At 39.4% G+C, this 18,060-nt stretch overlaps 2 protein-coding genes across 4 annotated transcripts in view; one reads left to right on the top strand and one right to left on the bottom strand.

Annotated features, from left to right (window-relative positions):
* Positions 1-1,706: 1,706 nt before the first annotated feature.
* On the bottom strand, positions 1,707-15,093 carry immp1l (inner mitochondrial membrane peptidase subunit 1). Of its 2 annotated transcripts, none has more exons than XM_036586874.1 (7): positions 14,972-15,093; positions 12,386-12,496; positions 4,474-4,597; positions 4,061-4,149; positions 3,843-3,969; positions 2,345-2,455; positions 1,707-1,841 (listed from the first exon to the last, which is right to left on the bottom strand). In XM_036586874.1, the coding sequence occupies exons 3-7, from the start codon at positions 4,576-4,578 to the stop codon at positions 1,770-1,772; spliced, it is 504 nt and encodes a 167-aa protein (XP_036442767.1). In that variant the 5' UTR covers positions 4,579-4,597; positions 12,386-12,496; positions 14,972-15,093; the 3' UTR covers positions 1,707-1,769. The 2 variants fall into 2 exon arrangements, with proteins under 2 accessions (XP_036442767.1, XP_036442768.1); XM_036586875.1 differs by having other exon boundaries at positions 14,939-15,010.
* A 67-nt stretch (positions 15,094-15,160) lies between these two features.
* Positions 15,161-18,060, top strand: part of elp4 (elongator acetyltransferase complex subunit 4) — a 57,455-nt gene continuing 54,555 nt past the window's right edge. For both annotated transcript variants that reach the window (XM_036586873.1, XM_036586872.1), the window contains exons 1-2: positions 15,161-15,304; positions 16,153-16,188. In XM_036586873.1, coding sequence (XP_036442766.1) covers positions 15,166-15,304; positions 16,153-16,188 — 175 coding nt within the window. In that variant the 5' untranslated portion in view covers positions 15,161-15,165. The remainder of the gene's footprint in view (positions 15,305-16,152; positions 16,189-18,060) is intronic.

Below are 18,060 nucleotides of genomic sequence, written 5' to 3'. Positions count from 1 at the left end.
CTGACAGCATTTTTACTTTTGATACTTAAGTGCATTTAAAAGCAAGTGCTTTTATACTTTCACTCCAGTTCTGGGTTTGAGAACTTTGTCCATCACTGATCAGAACCAGCAGGACGAGAGGATGAACAGCGAGAGGATCTGAGAGGGTTTTTGATGTTGAGCAGCTGTTTTACAGACAAACTCCTCCTGAGCTGAGATCAGACAAGGCTGTGAAGTTTTAATTAAAACTCTGATTAAAGAGAGACCTGAGACCTTACTGAGAGGAGAACGTCAATTCTTCATCAAGGTGGTCTCGTCTTTGAGGAGGAGTCAAGTCTCTGTAGTTCTTTATTCTAATTAAGGTGATTGATCTGTTTCTGAGTTTCTCTGCGAGTTCCTCTGCGGGTTCTGCAGAAATGCAGATGTTTTTTGAACTAAACAAAACCCCACAGGAGTATTTAATGTAAAATATTTGAACAATACAACACAATCAGTAACTATAATATAAAATGCCAACGCAGGAAAATAAAGTACAGACGGACGAAGCCAACTGTGGACTGTAGGGTTATTGAAAGCCGCCCGGCGGCTCAGCTCAGTGTTCTTCAGCTGGATTTGGCTTCACTCAGTTTATCACCACACTAGAGCTTTATTCCGGATCAAGTCCGTTTGCTCTTCGAGTTCGGTACATTTGGTCGAGTGTGAAAGCTGTTTTTGAGCCAGGAGCGGAACAGAGAACCGATCTCTGGTCCTCCTGAAATCGGTGGTCTGGGGGAAATCTGGTAGGTTCGCTGTGCGTGTGGAAGCTCTCTGGCTCCCGGCACCGCGTGTGGGTCCGTGTGACTTGTTCATTCTGTGTCTCCTTTTCGGGTGTGGGATGGGGGAGAGGACTGCTGTGGACAGAAAGAGCTGCTCTTCACCACTTCAGTGTTTGTGTCGAAGTAAATTAATAAACAGCAGCAAACGGATGAAGCTGTGCTTGACCATTCTGCAAACCTGCACACAGAAAAGTGACGTTTGGAATTGTGCAGTCAATCTGGATGGAATTTTTGTGTGTGAAAGTGAACCAGTGATAATGAGCCCCTCTCCCCAACGAGCCCAGAATCTGCCTTGGACTCAAGAATTATTTCATAATAATAATAATAATGTCACTTCTCTGACATAAGTTACAGCACATCTCTCTCTCAGCATCTTCGGGACATCCACTATGAAAAAAAGCAATTTCTAAAATAAAAATTAATAAATAAAATTTCTAAAACATTTTGATTTAAAATGAAAAAAGGACAAACAAAAGGCTGAATATGAAATATTAATATTATTGAATTTGTATGTTGCATTGAAAACATGACTGAAAACTCTGAGTACTTGAAGTCTGCAAAATTGGTTAAGTCATGTGCAAGTGTTTTGCTGAAATTCCATATTCATTTTCTGAGTGTAAATAAGTTACACTCCTCTACAGAGACACACTACTGCAAGGTTTAAAACACAATTACTATTTATTTACTGAATTTAACAGATTTTGGGGGAATAAAACATAAAATGTGACACATTTTGTTTTATTTTTTCCCAATTATCTTCCAATTAAATAGAAATTGTGCTAAAATTTGCAGTGTATCTCTGCAGAGGATTACTCACACTCACACCCGGCCCATTGAGATGAGAAACATGAAAATGTTTATTTGGATTCTTAAATTCCCCAGCCCAGATGAAAAGAAGACAGAAGACCTGCACTGACATCATAAATATGCATTTATTCTTAAAAAGCTACAAAAATGTCTCTTCTGTGGTGGTGGTCATTTGCTGGGTATAATTCTTCCATCGTTGGGGCTTTGACTCAGAGCGCCGAAACTGTGTGAAGGCCACAGCTGCAGAATAAACACAGAAAAGTTTCAATGTGCTGTGAGAAAGTTTCTAAACCAAAACATCATGAACTTTGCCTGCTTGTTAAAGCAATATTTTGTTGAATAATCCCCCCAGGTTCCCCCCAATTATCCCAAATGTAGCAGATCAGCCAAGACATGTTTGGTGTGTGAAGTTGCTTATTTCATTTTAGCGCTGGAGCTACGAGGCTAATGCAGCTAACAGATAATGGGAGCTTATAGCCCACCAATTAGCCAATAAGCATAGTGCTAATGGCATGCCTAAATGATCGCACACCCGCCTCAAACATGCTGATGAAATTGCCTTCCCCATTCGTCAGCTTCTTATTCTAATTTTCAGTTCCACCTTAAATGGTGCAGCAGTTACATTCTGGCATCTGAGGCTTCATGTCTCAGAGTGAGTGGAGCTGTTCAGTATTTGTAATAAACTTGATTATGTGGTTGATATAAATACTGAGGCTATGTGAGGAAAAGTCTCTCTTTTTCACCTTTAAACAGACTCGTCCTCTGATCAGAGCATATGGGATCGGGCCGTAGCTACGGGAGTCTGAGGAGTTATGAAGGTTATCACCCTCCAACCACACGTGACCTCGTGGCACCTACAGCACAACAACACAAAACAAAAACAGGAACACAAAGTGCATTTCCGCACTGCACTGACCCCCCACAGTGAGCATCAACCATTTAAACTCTGAGATGCGTCCAGAAAGATGAAGAGTTTGTTTAAATTAATGTCCAGAATGAAGCTCTAAAAAAAAATGATCAGAATGAAGTTCTAATAAAATAAATATTAAGAACATATTTTAGCATATGCCAATGTGCTAACTTTGATAAGAATGACTGGAAGTTAACAGTGAAACATTAGCATTAGCCCATGCAAATCAATCGCCGTTCACTCATTAGCCAGGTTAAGAATGTACTACTTTATGCTACAATCTTTATAATATAAATCTTAAGAACCCTGAATTTTTAAAGTTTTGGTATGAGTTTCTAGAGAAATTTTCTCGAGTCAGAATTGTCACAGTGGTGGTGATAGGAACCAGACGTCCACCTCTAAAAGCTCCCTCACAGAAAGTTATTACATCAAATGGTTATGAATTTACTGCCTGATGACTGAGACACTGCTTTATGATAATTTCGAGAAAAACTCCATTCATGGTGGAGGGATACCTGCAGGGTGTTGTGGGGCAAAATAGTCCCCAAAGAAACTTATTATTTCAAGATTCTCCACTATTTTCCCATCATCAACATTCCATATAAAACTCAGAAGACACGTGTAGGTTCACTGGTGGTTTTTGATAGTAAATAAAATGTCTATATTTGTGTTGTAGTCATGGCAACCCCTGGTTCCTATCACCACCACTGTAGAGACATCTGAACCATTTCACACTAAACCACTCTGAATCTCTCTGTTTACATCTCCCACACTCAGTTATGGGGGAAATTTGTTGAAATTGGTAGAAAAGCCAGTTTTTAGTGAATATCTTTGAATGAATTGCAGCAACACAGAATATAAACAGCCGATAAAGCTGAAGACTCCTGAAGTCTAGTACGTGTACAGTGACAGGTGAGCTTTTATAGGCAACTTGTATTATTTTTGCTGTTTGACAGGCTTCTATATATCTAACCCCCCCATCCCCACCGGCCTCAAATCACCCCTCCACCCTCTCCATCAGCTGCTCTACTCAGCTGGCACTAACTCTAACTGCCCTGAAATTACAGGCAGGCCGCGCATACAGAGAGAGAAAACTGTAATACCAAAAAGCAATAACAGCTGTTTGAGGCTGCTGAAGGATAATACCTGAAAAAGGCCTTCGCTGCTTTGAAAGGTGAATATTTTAGGCAGAATCCATACATGAGAAATTCACTGAGTGCAGGATAAAAACTCCAGGACGGAGATAGTCTCTCTCTGCTGAGACTGTTACTGCAGAAAAAATCAGCCTCGTCTACAGTCTGACGCAGACACATAAACACAGCAGCACTCACGAAAGTGTGTGTCTTAAAGCTGTCCGAGGGTCCGCTGGTGCACACCTTATCCCCCTCCAGGCCCACCACTCTCTTACAGATGTTCATCCTCGGATTAAAAGGACTTTTAGCTATGACGATATCGCCTCTGCAAAACACAACCACAGCAGCACACCACAGCAAGCTTAACGTATAGCAACATCATCATTGTTGTCATCATCATCATCATCTTCACTCACTTCTCTATCCTGTACAGGTGTCTGCTGATGCGCTCGGAGAAAACCACGTCATGGTTAGTGATGGTCGGCTCCATAGATGGTCCAGAACACTGCGGGAAAATACACACACTGACCATACATTAATAATACGCTAATCACTAATCAGTTATATCTGTTTCTAATAAATTGATCTGAATTTAATGAAAAATCATTCAGATTGTGATTCCGATTCTAATAAAGTATTTCTGATTGATTTTGATTCTAATAAAATTAAATGATTGTAACTAAACTCATATCTGAATAAACTAAATCAGATTCTGATTCTAATCAAAAGATTTCTGATTCTAATAATGATTCTGATATTGTGATTCTAATAAAGTGATTTGGATTCTGATTCTGATTCTAATAATATTTCTTATAGTAAATAAACTCACCATAACAAACTCTCCTATGTACTCGAATGCGCAGTGTGCTAAACAGCCGTACTGGATGGTGAAGCCGACAAAGCCAAGCGTTTTCCCCAAAACACTGTACAGCATTGCAACAGCGCAGCAAAGTCTGCAAACACACACACACACACACACACACACACACACACACACACACACACACACACACAGTAACTGTAATAGAGTTCCTCCACTCTTACATACAGCTGGATCTGTTCCAAACCTGCAGATGAATAACAGAAGTTTTAGGCTATTAACTCTTTTATGTAAATAATAAATGTATATAACAGTACATTAAGTACAGTACACTAATATTAGTATATAACAACAGTATTAGCTCTGTTACAGTAACATTTTGTTGGGTGACTCTTTATCTGGATGATCCACTGTAGAGGCATTTCTTACTTTCAACTCACATTCAACTAATTACATCGCCCACTCCTCCACCCACCTCCCTGGCCTTAAGACCCAGTGAACCCAGGGGGTTCTGGGTGGTTTAGAACACATACATACAGAACCACAGTGTGTGGAACAGCTGACTGAAGACTTACAGGTGCGGACGGCTCTGTTTGATCTGTGAAAGTAAATCCATCATTACTTATTTACACACGCTGACCTTGAGTTTAACCCCTCACTGACCATCAAATGCACACCTGCACTGACAGGTGAGCCCACCAAATAATGGCCTTCTCCTTCTCCTCCTCCTTATATCTCAACCACTGAATTACGCAGAAACTTTTGAAAAATTAGTGGAATTCCCCTTTAGGTAGAAGATCAACAATAAAAAAGGACCGAAATGATATCTTTTTACATAATGAATATAATGATCATATTACTATTATTATTATTTTAATATTAATAATGATTTCATGAATATAATTTTTTGTAATATGGTTCCTGGTGTCTGATGTTCCTCATTTAAACGGTGAAAGCTCCACATGGCTGATGTTTTTACTGTTGATCTACTGATCAGACTGAGCACTGCAGAAGCAAACAGCATTTTAATCAGTTTCTCATTAAAATTATATATAAAGTGTTAGAATTAGACACTTTGTTTTAGGCCTGTTTAATCTTTGTTTTCTGTCAAAACATTCTGTCTTTTTTCTCTTTAGGCCGGAAACCCAAAGTGCCACTTCTGATCACTTGTGGCTGAAACTGGGCCTTGTTCACCTCATTCACACAAATTTCACAAAACAAATTTCTTCTTAAATCCCACTTACGCAGTTTTGAGAAAGATTCTGACATTCACCAATATTTTCTTATTTGGGATTTGTTCTTAGGTAAGAACAGAATCTACACACTCTAGACCACAAAGGTAAGAACAGTTCTGCGCTGTAAGGACACGTTATGAATCTGCTGTAGACTTTTTGTGTGAGTATTAGCACAATAACACGGATCAGATTAAAGACACACACCAAAGAGCCGTAGAGTTTTAAAGAAGCTCTGAGTTAAAGAGCTGCATTTTTTAGATGTTTATTAAAAGTGAGATCTGAGCTCAACTGTCTAATAAAAGGTGAACTGAGCTACACAGTGTAGAAGCAGAATAACTATTACTATAATAATAATTTTACTGAAGGTGTTTGCATAAGGTCAGTATCTGCAGACCTAAGGTCATAAACAGACAGACATTCAGAAGCTTTAAGACAGACAGACATTCAGAACTTTAAAAACCAGCAGCAGAGCTTTTAAATCTCTCTAAAAGATCCAGGTGGTCAGTGCAGTGTGTAAACAGGGGTGATATGCGCTCTATGTGTAGGTGCTGTGAGGATCCGTGCTGCTGCGTTCTGTACGAGTTGTAGAGGATGAACTGTTTTCTCCAGTAAGAAGATCATTACAATGATCAACTCTGAACAAATGCAGCAAAAAGTTTCTCTGCATCACTCTGAGAGAGAAAATGCTGAACTTTAGTGATTTTCTCACATGATAAAAAGATGCTTTAGTGACTGTGTTTAAATGCAGATTAAACACAGCTCAGAGTCTAAGATCACACCCAGGTTTCCTACTGCAGCTAACCTAATAAAAAGAACCAGAGCTAAAGAACCGAGGTTTAAGAACAAACTTAGGGAGATATTTGTGATTGAGACCCACTAAACTGTCTTCCGTGGTCAGTTTTGATTTCAGGTTCCGTCCAGCAGAGCCAAGCGCTGAGAAGCGTCTGAGGAGCATATGCGTATATGTGCTGTCCGGCTGTGTTCTGGACCTCAGTGACAGCAGATGGTTCATTGGGAGCGTCCCCGAGTCGGACTCACCTTCAGTCAGGCGGAAAGCTCCAGCACTGGAGCAGAGCTGTTTCTCCTGACCAGGCTGTGGGTGTAATTACAGTGCTCTGAGAGAGGATATCTGGTCACAATGGAACAGGAATAAGAATAAGGCTGCTGGCCGGCGCATCAGTCAGTGTGTAATGGGATTAACCGGAATTCAGCACCTTCCGCAGCTCTCACAGACGTGTTTGGGTGAGTGGGTTTGGGGTGGTCTGCAGAATTAAAGCCAGCTAGCCATGCAGAAGCTGAAGTAGACCCCAGGGGAGGTGGCAGGGCTTTGGGTCTGCTTCAGCTTCTGCTTCGCTAGCTGGCTTTAATTGCAGGATGGAGGAACCGGAGGAGAACATGAATCCGTATTCCTCTGAACATCCGGCAGAGCTTCACCCTCTATGGTTCTGTCACGGTTTCAGAAAGAGCACCTCAAACCTCAATTCCAACGATATTTCAATGAAAATAGAACAAAGACGGGATGTTTAATGTTTACCTTCATCATGTCGTTGTTTTTTATAAATATTCGCTCATTCTGAAAATGATGCCTCCAACACGTTCAGAAACAGTTGGGCTTTAAGACTAGGGTTTAAGACAGGGCTGGGCAATACGACGATATTTTATCATTATCATGATAAACCACATCGCAGTGTGCTTTTCTGAGCGTCTCATGGATATGGTCAGTACACACTTAAAAATGATGGTTCTTCAAGGGTTCTTTAGTAAAGAAAGTTGTTTCTGTATAGGATCATAAACACTCAACAAACCCTTTGCATGATTAAACAGTTCTTTGCATCATGCAGGGGTTCTTCAGATTAGGAGAATGTGTTGTAGATGGTTCTATGTAGCACCAAAAAGGGTTCTTTTTCTTTTGTTATGTCAAGCTTGTAATAATAGAAGAACCCTTTTGGTGCTATACAGAACTCTTTTCTAAAAAGGTTTTATATAGAACCAATTACAGCACTTTCTCCATCAATCTGAAGAACCATTACACAATGCAAAGAACCATTTAATCATGCAAAGGGTTCTTTGAGTGTTCATAATTCTATTTAGAACCATTTTCTTTACTAAAGAACCCTTGGAGAAGCATCATTTTTAAGTGTGTACTTAAAGAACACTAGAACTCCTGCCAACTGCATGTTTCATTATAAAAAGAGTGTGATTAGGCTGTAACTGCTTTAGTGCAGTACAGTGTCTTTGAACAAAATCATTGTATTCATAGTTTTTATAGTAATTTTTTAAATGTAACATTACTGGTTCTTTTGTCTGTTCCAACTAATCAAAAAATTAATATGGTGCTACATATCATGTACTGTGATGGTACGTATTGTGTACTTAGAAAACGTCTTTGTGTACCGTGATATTTTTTTTGCCACCCCTTCTAGAAACGCTGTAAAATATTCAAAAACATCTTAAACAGGTGATTCAATCATGATTGTGTAAAAACGGAGTGTCCAGGAAAGGCCAACGGGCGTAAAGATGGGTTAAGATTACAGGAGGGCGATATGGCAAAAATATTATATCATGATACCTCAAAACATTTTTACGATACAAGATATTTCATTTTTCTGAGATTTAATCAGTTGGAAGAGACAAAACTGAACTTGTAATGTCACATTTAAAAAATACTATAATAATAATAATAATCTTCAACTATAATGATTTTTATTCAGTGTTTCACAAACTGCACTAAATCCAGTTAAACACGTCTAATGATGCTCACTGTCTAATGAATTAGTCAGTCAGTCTTTAAGCACGGCTGATTTCTACGATACACTCAGAACACTGAATGATGTTCAGGTGGTCAGTGTTGGTCAGGATTAGGACTGAATGTAATGAGATCATGTGGTCAGTGAGTCGATGCAGAGTCTACTCACTCTTAGTTCAGACTATGTCTGTATTACCCACAATACCCCTGTGCATTCAGAACAAACAGCACTGCATTTCCCATAATTCCCTGGGTGAGGTGAACAAACTCTGTGCTACAGTCAGATCATTAACAACAAATCCGTGCTAATCCCGGATTACATGGTGTTAATATACATACACAATGAAAACGTAAAATCAGCGTTCAGACCATCTGCAGCCTCGCGGGGATTCCCAGAATGCCGAGGAGTGGGTCCAAATCTAACACTCCTTTAATCCTCATCATCTGATAGAAAAACAACTTAATCTAATCCAGCCAATAAACTCTGAGATCCCCTCTTCACTGTAATCTACAGTACTATTACACTGATACGGAGTTTATAACCACAGTACAGCACAGAGCCACTGCAGAACAAACCTGATCACATTTACATCAAACACAGAAAAGGATTTGGTTTAATTGGTGGGGCTAAACTGCTGTAGGCTGAATGGATGAGGCTAAACTGCTGTGGGCTGAATGGATGGGGCTAAACTGCTGTGGGCTGAATGGGTGGAGCTAAACTGCTGTAGGCTGAATTGGCGGGGCTAAATGGCTGTAGGCTAAATTGGTGGGGCAAAACTGCTGTAGGCTGAGTGGGTGGGGCTAAACTGCTATAGGCTGAAAGGGTGGGGCTAAACTGCTGTGGGCTGAATGGTTGGGCTAAACTGCTGTGGGCTGAATGGGTGGAGCTAAACTGCTGTAGGCTGAAAGGGTGGATGTAAATAAGTAGGTTTTTGTGACATCACAGACACAATAAATTGTTTTTGCAGGTTAGCTTCTATATTTATGGCTGTACTGGAGAGTAAACGGTACATTCTGAAACTTTAACTGCTGTCGGAAGAAAACCTTGTATCTCCAATTTTGCCGTTTTTCAATTTTTGACATAATTTGAAAATGCCTGGGCTGCTTCTTTTGGTCCATGAAGAATGGACCATTGAAACAGCCCAAAATTACTTGGAAAAAATTTGCTTCCATTGACTTACATTAAAAGTAAAGTAGGTTTTTTCCTTTTCCTGTAAAGTTACCATTTTGGAGATACGAGGTTTTCTTCCAACAGCAGCGATATTCTGTGTCACACTGGTTATTTACGGTGTTTTCACACTTATCCCGAATACTCAAGTCTGCACTCAGGACTCTGGGCTCACCCGGGGGAGGGGCTCATTATCACTGGTTTGCTTTCACATAAGAATTCCATCTGAATCGTGGATCGATTGTGCAATTCCACACGCCACTTTTCTGTGTGCAGAGGATCAGTGAGTGACAAGGGAAACCATCTCAGCTACTCACTGCACCTGAACACACTGAACCCACACACACAAGTATTTTATAATTTAATACAATATAGAATATACAGTGTAAAATATAACTTGTATAACTATAACTGACCCTGGGTGCTCAAACTTTTGCATACAACTGAAAACTGTTCTAGAATGTTCAATATTCATTAAAGGAGTCTATAAAACTCACTCGCTGGCATCACTCTGTCATTTTAAAGTTTTAATCTCTAATCTCTGTCAGACAGCCTGTAACTGATGTATCTAACTGATTCCAACTTTTCCTTTCTCCTTTTATTTAATTGTATTATTTTTCAAATAATCTTCTCATTTAATGTTATTTAGCTGATTAAAATCTTAATATGATCTTAGTCCTATTACTGTTTTTATTTTTGTATTGTTTTTATTACTTATTTTTCTTATTTATTTGTATTACTTATTTTACTTTAATAATCCATTTAACTTGACTGTATTAAATTTCAGTCTGCCTTATTTATCCTTTCTTCTTGAAATTGTATTAATTCTAATTTCATTTTTATTTTTATTTTTAATGATGTTTGTTCTCTCAGAGCTTCTCTCCCTTTCCCTCACTCTACATTCAAATAGATTTTTTTTTTAATGTAAAGTGACCTACAGTGGGTGTGAGAAAGGTGCTGAATAAATGAAACATTCTTCTTCTTATTATTATTATCATTATTTTTTTTAACGTGACACTACACTATTTAGAGCTGTGCATTTTTTCAATGTAAATAAGTTAAACATCCTCTACAGAGACGCACTACTGCACATTTTACTACACAATTACTGATTATTTGCTAAATTTAACACACTGGGGAAAAAATACAACCTAAAATATGGAAAGGTTATGGCACATATATTTTATTCCCAATGTGTTAAACCCACCGCAAATAAACAGGAATAATGTAAAATAATGTTTAAGTTTATTCCTGTAGAAATGTGTTCACTTATTTCCACTGAGAAAATTAACATGTTAACTGAGTGCTCAGACCTTTATGAAATTGTTATAATTCTGTAATAACTGAGACTCGGTGTGGATTCGATTATCTGTTTAATACAGTAAGGTTTGATGGGGTGGATGGAGAGCTCTGGTGTCGAGAGGAGCCAGTCCAAATAAAATCTGTACTGCTTTTGATTCTGTACTTTAAAATTAGGGAAGCATGAGGCGGACAGGTTTTTGGGAGTGGGGGGGGCTTAAGGAGATTACAGCGGGGGTCCAGGCAGAGTTAAATAACACAGCGCTCCCCAGAGGACCCAGATGGTGCAGGTGGGATGGGGACGCAGTCTGGACGGCAGAAGAACGCTCGGGGTGAACACATCAGGCTTTCTTTCTGCTCAGCGGCTCCTTAATGATTACTGGGAGGAGCACCGGGAGATCAATCAGAGCAGATATCAGAATCAGGCCACACTGCATCACTGCACACAGGGCTACAGCAGTCAGAACACAATCATGAATTTTAAATCCAGGTTATGCCTAAGATCAACAAAAGGTGGAGACTAATCCGCGCTCAGAGTGAACATTAACAAAAGCAGAGCTATTTAAGAGCAGCTGATCCGCTGTGAGAAAAATAGCGCTGAATATAGTGACTAATCTTTATTGTAATGACCTTTAGCTGCTGAAACAGTGATGAAAACCTGATCTTTATCAGAGCGCAGCGACGCAGAACATCCACAGCAATGCAGCTCCGCTCTAAACAGTGTTATTATCAACCTCTTCCACGTGGCAGGACTGGACGCAGGACAATTCACAACTTTTAGAATGCTCCACAACTCAGTACTTTTCTCCATACAGTACAAATAAGAAGATGGTAAAAATGTGCCTTATATTATTGTTCATCATTGTTTACATTTTCAGTTTATTACAAAATTCCACTTCATAGACGTACTCTATTTAAAACAAAAGCTGATAACAGTGTCCCGATTTAACTCTGGTCACATGATAACAAGTTAGTTATAATATAAAAATATAAATTACTACAATTCGATACATGTGAGATAAGATATGCTGTGATACAATTCAAATACGATATGATACGATATGTTATGCAGTGATACAATTTGAAATGATACGATACGTTGCAAAACAAATCGATACAATACAAAATAACATGTTAAGCCACAATACAATTCAATACAATATGATATGATGCGTTATGCAGCGATACAAGTTGATACAAAACGGAACAATACAATATGCAGCGATATAATTTGATACAATGCAAATGATACAATTCGAGACCCTGTGATACAATCTGATATAATAACTCCAAGGCACGATACACTGTAATACTTACACTGCATGGCCCCCTGTACTGTTACAGCCCTCAGTGTGGGGGTTATTTGTGCTCAGTCTGGACGCGTGTCTCTTTCTTTACTTTTAAAGCTACTGTTCAGCTGAAATCACATCATAAAAGTCTGTTGTTTTTGGAAAATACAGGAATAATACCCACCACGTTCCAGAGGAACGCTCAGATCCGACACAATTCCTCTCCTTTCAGCGCTGCACTGATGAGTATCACACTTCCCTCCTGACTGTGTTCTTAACCCCGACCTGCAGAACCCTGCGCAGGAAACCCAAACACAGCCTTCAGGAAACCAATGACATGTTATGACTGTTTGTGTATTACAGAGCGCGGACAGACACATTCTGATAAAACTGACTGAGCACACACAATACAATAACATACTACACAACTGATCACTATATTTATCACACAGCTGAGCCGGACTGAGCAGCGCAGTGTGTTTCTGAAAGTGACTGACAGGTTTAACAGTGTTTACAGATATAAAGATTCCTAAAACAGATAAAAACAGCACTGAATCACGCAAGTTAGAACCAAGAAATACTTTCAAACTGATTTTGGGTTCTGATACAGCAAATTATCAAAGCTGGTCTGAGTTTACAGGCGTCAAACAATCGTTTTCAAAATCACCCTGACACAGACTGTCAGTCTGAGGGAGCAGATATGTTTCCGAGTAAAGCATAAACTCCACAGAGATCCTGTTAGATCCTACATCACATTGTCTACAGTGATCTTAACTCTATTTAAACAAAAATGTAGTGACCTATGCTGATCGGATTGGTATGGTAGAGCTGCTCCTGGTGATCACAGCACTGTCCAGAACTACTAATATTACAGTTACAGGAATTAAACTCCATCAGAGCAACAGAACATCAATAATCTACTCATAAACAGACTGAACTGTAAACTGCAGATACAGTCCAAAATGCTACTGTAACAACATTGACCTCAGATCAAAAAAGTACAGCCATTTGTCTGTCTATCTATCTGTATATCTATATACATGTGTCTTAAGTGCTGTGGAAAAAGTATTTGCCCCTTCCCAATCTCTTTTATTTTTATATGTTTGTCACATTTCACATGTCACGGGAATGTTTCAGATCATCAAACTATTAATATTACCCACAAAATGCTGTTTTCAATGGATGATTTCATTTATTGAAGGAAAAGTGCTGTTCAGCCCTACCTGGCCAAACTGGTTAACTAAATTCAACTGACTATTGGGTTTAATTTCACTGACCACACCCAGACATGACTACTGCCAGACCTGCTGAATCTAAACATCACTTAAATAGAACCTGTCTGGCAATGTGAAAGAGCTAGAACGTCTCAAAAAGCAGCTCATGATGCCACGTTCTAGAAAGATTCAAATACAGAAGAAAGTGAACGAAAGAAGTCAAAGAAGTCATTGAAACCTAAGGTCTGGAAAAGGTTACAAAGCCATTGCTGAGGCTCTGGGACAATGAAGGTTTGGAGTAGCCAAGTCAAAGTCCTAATTTGAACCCCATTGAGATGCTGAGGCAAGACCTTAAACATGCTCAAAACCTTCCAATGTGACTGAATTAAAGTTAAAGAATTAAAGAGTTCTGTAAAGAAGAGTGGGCCAGAATTCCTCCACAGTGATGTAAAAGACTCCTCGCAAATTATCACAAATGTCTGATTGCAGTTGTTACTGCCGAGGGCAACACAACCGGTTATTTGTTTTAGGGGCAATTACTTTTTCACACGGGTGATATAGATTTTGAATAATTCTTCAATAAATGGAATGATCATTTAAAACTGCATGTTGTGTTTACTCATGTTGTCTTTACCTTATATTAAAATTAGTTGTATGATCTAAAACCTTTAAGTGTGACAAATTAGCAAAAATGGAAGAAATTGGGTCAGGGCAAATACTTTTTCACAGCATTGTATCAATCTGTCTATCTCTATCTATCTGTTCATCAATCTATCATCTATCCCTCCATCTTTCTCGCCCGTCATCTATATTTCCATGTATCTGTCCATCTTTCTATCCATCAGTCTATCAATCTGTCTGTCTCTGAAGTGAAACTGATCATACAGATGTTTAAATTCATGTTAGTGTGATTATGACGATGTTATTTATTGATCTAATTGTTCTAATGATGGTGATCTGATCAGATCCACAGCAGCAGATTAACTGTCTGCACTCCATCAGTCTTTTGTTCAGACTAAATAATTTACCCTTCAGGAATACTCAGGAGCTTTCAGGAATATTCGTGAAAATTCAGGAACTTGCAGGAATATTCAGGAATAATACAGTTTCAGTTTGTGATATTTACTCTGAATTCTGTCAGTTATAACAGCTCTCGGTTGATTTATATTAATTAAGCGCTCACTGTCATAACACACACACACACACACAGCGGTGATATTATAACAGCACGAAGAGCTCAGGATACAACTATTCAAGGTTTTAATCCTCCTTATTTTAAGTTTTAACCTATTTAAAATACCCCCTCGTGACCTCTTGCCCCGTAACTGCCCCGCCCAGCGCTCGCTCACTGTGTCGGTGCGTTGTTTATGTTTAGTTTAGTCATTAAAACTATTCAATCCGTTATTAAACTCTGATTACTGTAATTGTTCCCTGTTTGGTGGGATTAATTCAGTGTGTTCTCAATAGTCGGTCTGTTCATTACTACTCCTGTATATTTAAACTCTTCAGTATTCATTTATTACCTCTATTTTTGTTATTATTATTTCACTTCTAACCTCCACAGTCGTTTGCTCTTTTGCTCCACTTCCGTCCTCTTTGCCCTCGCGCTCCGAACGCATTAACACGCGCTGCTCTGATTGGTCCGGAGGCAGTAAGCCGCTCTCTGATTGGAGGAGTGCTTTGATGCCGCTCTCTGATTGGTGGATCATGTATGACGTCATCGCCCTCTTTCGGGTGCGTGTGCAATGTGATGGCGGCGCCCGTGCAGACTCAGGCGTGCAGCAGCTTTCGGAGGAGCGCAGGGCGCGCGCAGCTCCGCGGGACACGGACTACCGGCCGCGCGCTGCTCACCACCTCCAGCGGAGTGACGGGGCTGGATCGCGCGCTGGGTGGGCAAAGAGAGGGAGAGAGGGATAGACAGAGATGCAGTAGGGCAGAAAACTAAACATAAACAACGCACTGACACAGTGAGCGCGCGCTGGGCGGGGCAGTTACGGGGCAAGAGGTCACGAGGGGGTATTTTAAATAGGTTAAAACTTAAAATAAGGAGGATTAAAACCTTCCTGCAGTACTAAACGCACCACTAACATCACTGACACGCTTAAAGTCAGGACCTCACTGACGCTCCTGTGTCTGAATGCAATCAGATCCTCACAGCAATGTTCCAACATCCAGTGTAAGAAGAAGAGTAGAGGCTGTTACTTAAGCAAAAACTCCCCATCAACAGCCTTCATTTCAAAATAAACTCTGGAGATCAAACGCTACAAAAGTAGTGGCTACGTAAAGGGAAACTCCACCAATTTTTCAAAGTTTCCCGTAACTCAGTGTGTGAGATTGAGTGGTTCAGGGTGGTTTGTTGTGAAATGGTTCAAATTTCTTTACAGTGGTGGTGATAGGAGCCAGGGGTCGCCATGACTACAACACAAATATAGACATTTTAGTTACTATCCAGAACCACCATTGAACCTACACGTGTCTTCTGAGTTTATGTGGAATGTTGATGGGAAAATTGTGGAAAATCTGAAGTAATAAGTTTTCTTTGGGGACTATTTTATAAATCCATTTTGTCAGTTCTTTTTTGTAAATCCATCAGCATTTTACTGAAGTACATGGAGCTGAGGAAAAGTTTTGACACACCTCTGTTAATCTGCTCAGTAAATTCTTATTCATAATCATTAAAATAATCATTAATGAATATGTTTATAATATACATCTGTTTGTGTTTCTGTGTCTGTAGGTGGTGGCTTAGCAGTTGGAAGCCTGCTGCTAATCGGTGAGCTCAGAATACAAATCACAGCTGTGAAAACTGTTTAAATCTGTTTATCTGGACAGTAGATGTGTTTTTATCAGTTAACACGCTGTATAACATTAGAATAAATATAAATAAACACTGCACTATAAACGCTGTATAACATTAGAATAAACACAAATATAACATAATAAATATTACGGAACTATGAATATAACATGAAAGTAAATGTAAATATAATGTCAAGTCGAAATGTGTTGTTTGTCAGTAAAGTTATGAATATATAGGTTAGAAGAACACTGGTTTCTGGTTCCTGGACGTCTCGCTGCTCTCCAGCATCACAGGGATCTGTTCAGTACTATCTAATTTATGAAAGTATTGGTCAGATAAAGCAGATACTGTAACTGCAAATACTGGACGTCCTCGAGGAGAGGGCAGGAAATCTATAAAAATGGACAAAAGTACAAACAAAATTCAGGCCTCTAAATGCTACTACTGGTTTTAGCATGCTAACTGCTGGATTTAAGCCTCCACTGTCATTTAGATACTTTAGTCTCTTTTGTATATTATCTCTGTATGAATCAGAATTACTGTTAAAAATACAGTGAATATTACAGACGCCCTGAAGAGCTGTCAATTAGCACGTTTTATGAGCTGTTACAGTAACAGTTATTGTGTTGTGTGTATGAGCTGTTACAGTAACAGTTGTGTTGTGTGTATGAGCTGTTACAGTAATAGTTGTTGTGTTGTGTATATGAGCTGTTACTCTAATAGTTAAAGTAATAATTATGTTGTTGGGTATGAGCTGTTACAGTAACAGTTATTGTGTTATGTGTATGAGCTCTTACAATAATAGTTACAGTAATATATATTGTATATATTAGCTGCTACAGTAATAGCTACAGTAATAGTTATTGTGTTGTGTATATGAGTTGTTACAGTAATAGTTAAAGTAATAATTATTTTGTTGTGTATGAGCTGTTACAGTAAATTATTGTGTTATGTGTATGAGCTCTTACAATAATAGTTACAGTAATAGTTGTTGTGTTGTATATATTAGCTGCTACAGTAATAGTTACAGTAATAGTTGTGTTGTGTATATGAGCTGTTACAGTAATAGTTATTGTGTTGTATGTATGAGCTGTTACAGTAACAGCTGTGTTGTGTATATGAGCTCTTACAGTAATAGTTACAGCAATAGTTGTTGTGTTGTGTATATGAGCTGTTACAGTAATAGTTACAGTAATAGTTGTTGTGTTGTGTATATGAGCTGTTACAGTCATAGTTATTGTGTGTTTGTTGTGGAGGAGCTTTAAGTTGCATTTGTGCTGCTGTCATTCTGAATCAATGTGATTCTGACAGGTAGCATATGGAAACAGCACTGACACACATTTATCCTGCAGCTTGCACACCCCCTTTCTCTCTCTCTCGCTCGTTAAAAGCGAGTCAAACACTTTTGCTCCTCACATAAAAGGAGGACCCCTCCTCCCCTTTCTCTCTATCTCTCTCTCTCTCTCTCTCTCTCTGTCTCTCTCTCTCTCTGTGGCACTTGATTGCCCAGAGTGACTGATACATCCCACGATTCTGTTCTCTCTGCACTGCTCCTTCACTCTGTCCATCCTAACTGCCCCCCCACTAGGCTAATAGCCCCTGCGGGTTTCATTTGTGCTCCTCCATAGAAACAGCAGCACAATAACGGCCCCCGGCCCCTGAGGGCCCGTCTGGGGGATATTGTGAGGAACTCAGAAAGCCACAAAGGGAACTGACCCAGAAACACATCAATAAGGGACGGGTATGGGGATGGAGATAGGGGGGCTTGTTTGGGGGTTCCTCAGTGACAGGTTGGGGGGGCTATTGGGGGGAATTGGGGGGCTCAAGGGAGGGTTCCTGTAGGGG

The sequence above is a fragment of the Colossoma macropomum genome, unplaced genomic scaffold (assembly GCF_904425465.1).
Source record: "Colossoma macropomum unplaced genomic scaffold, Colossoma_macropomum, whole genome shotgun sequence".
NCBI classification, from domain to species: Eukaryota; Metazoa; Chordata; class Actinopteri; order Characiformes; family Serrasalmidae; genus Colossoma; species Colossoma macropomum.
The sequence above is the reverse complement of the archived record's forward strand: the minus strand, read 5'-3'. Positions and strand labels throughout refer to the sequence as shown.

Excerpts from the sequence above, each read along its gene's own strand:
- immp1l (XM_036586874.1), bottom strand. The coding sequence starts at position 4,578 with ATGCTGTACAGTGTTTTGGGGAAAACGCTTGGCTTTGTCGGCTTCACC. Across the intron at positions 4,150-4,473 it reads ACATAGGAGAGTTTGTTATG|TGTTCTGGACCATCTATGGA; the intron begins GTGAGTTTATTT and ends ATTTTCCCGCAG. Across the intron at positions 1,842-2,344 it reads GAGGACGAGTCTGTTTAAAG|CTGTGGCCTTCACACAGTTT; the intron begins GTGAAAAAGAGA and ends TTTATTCTGCAG.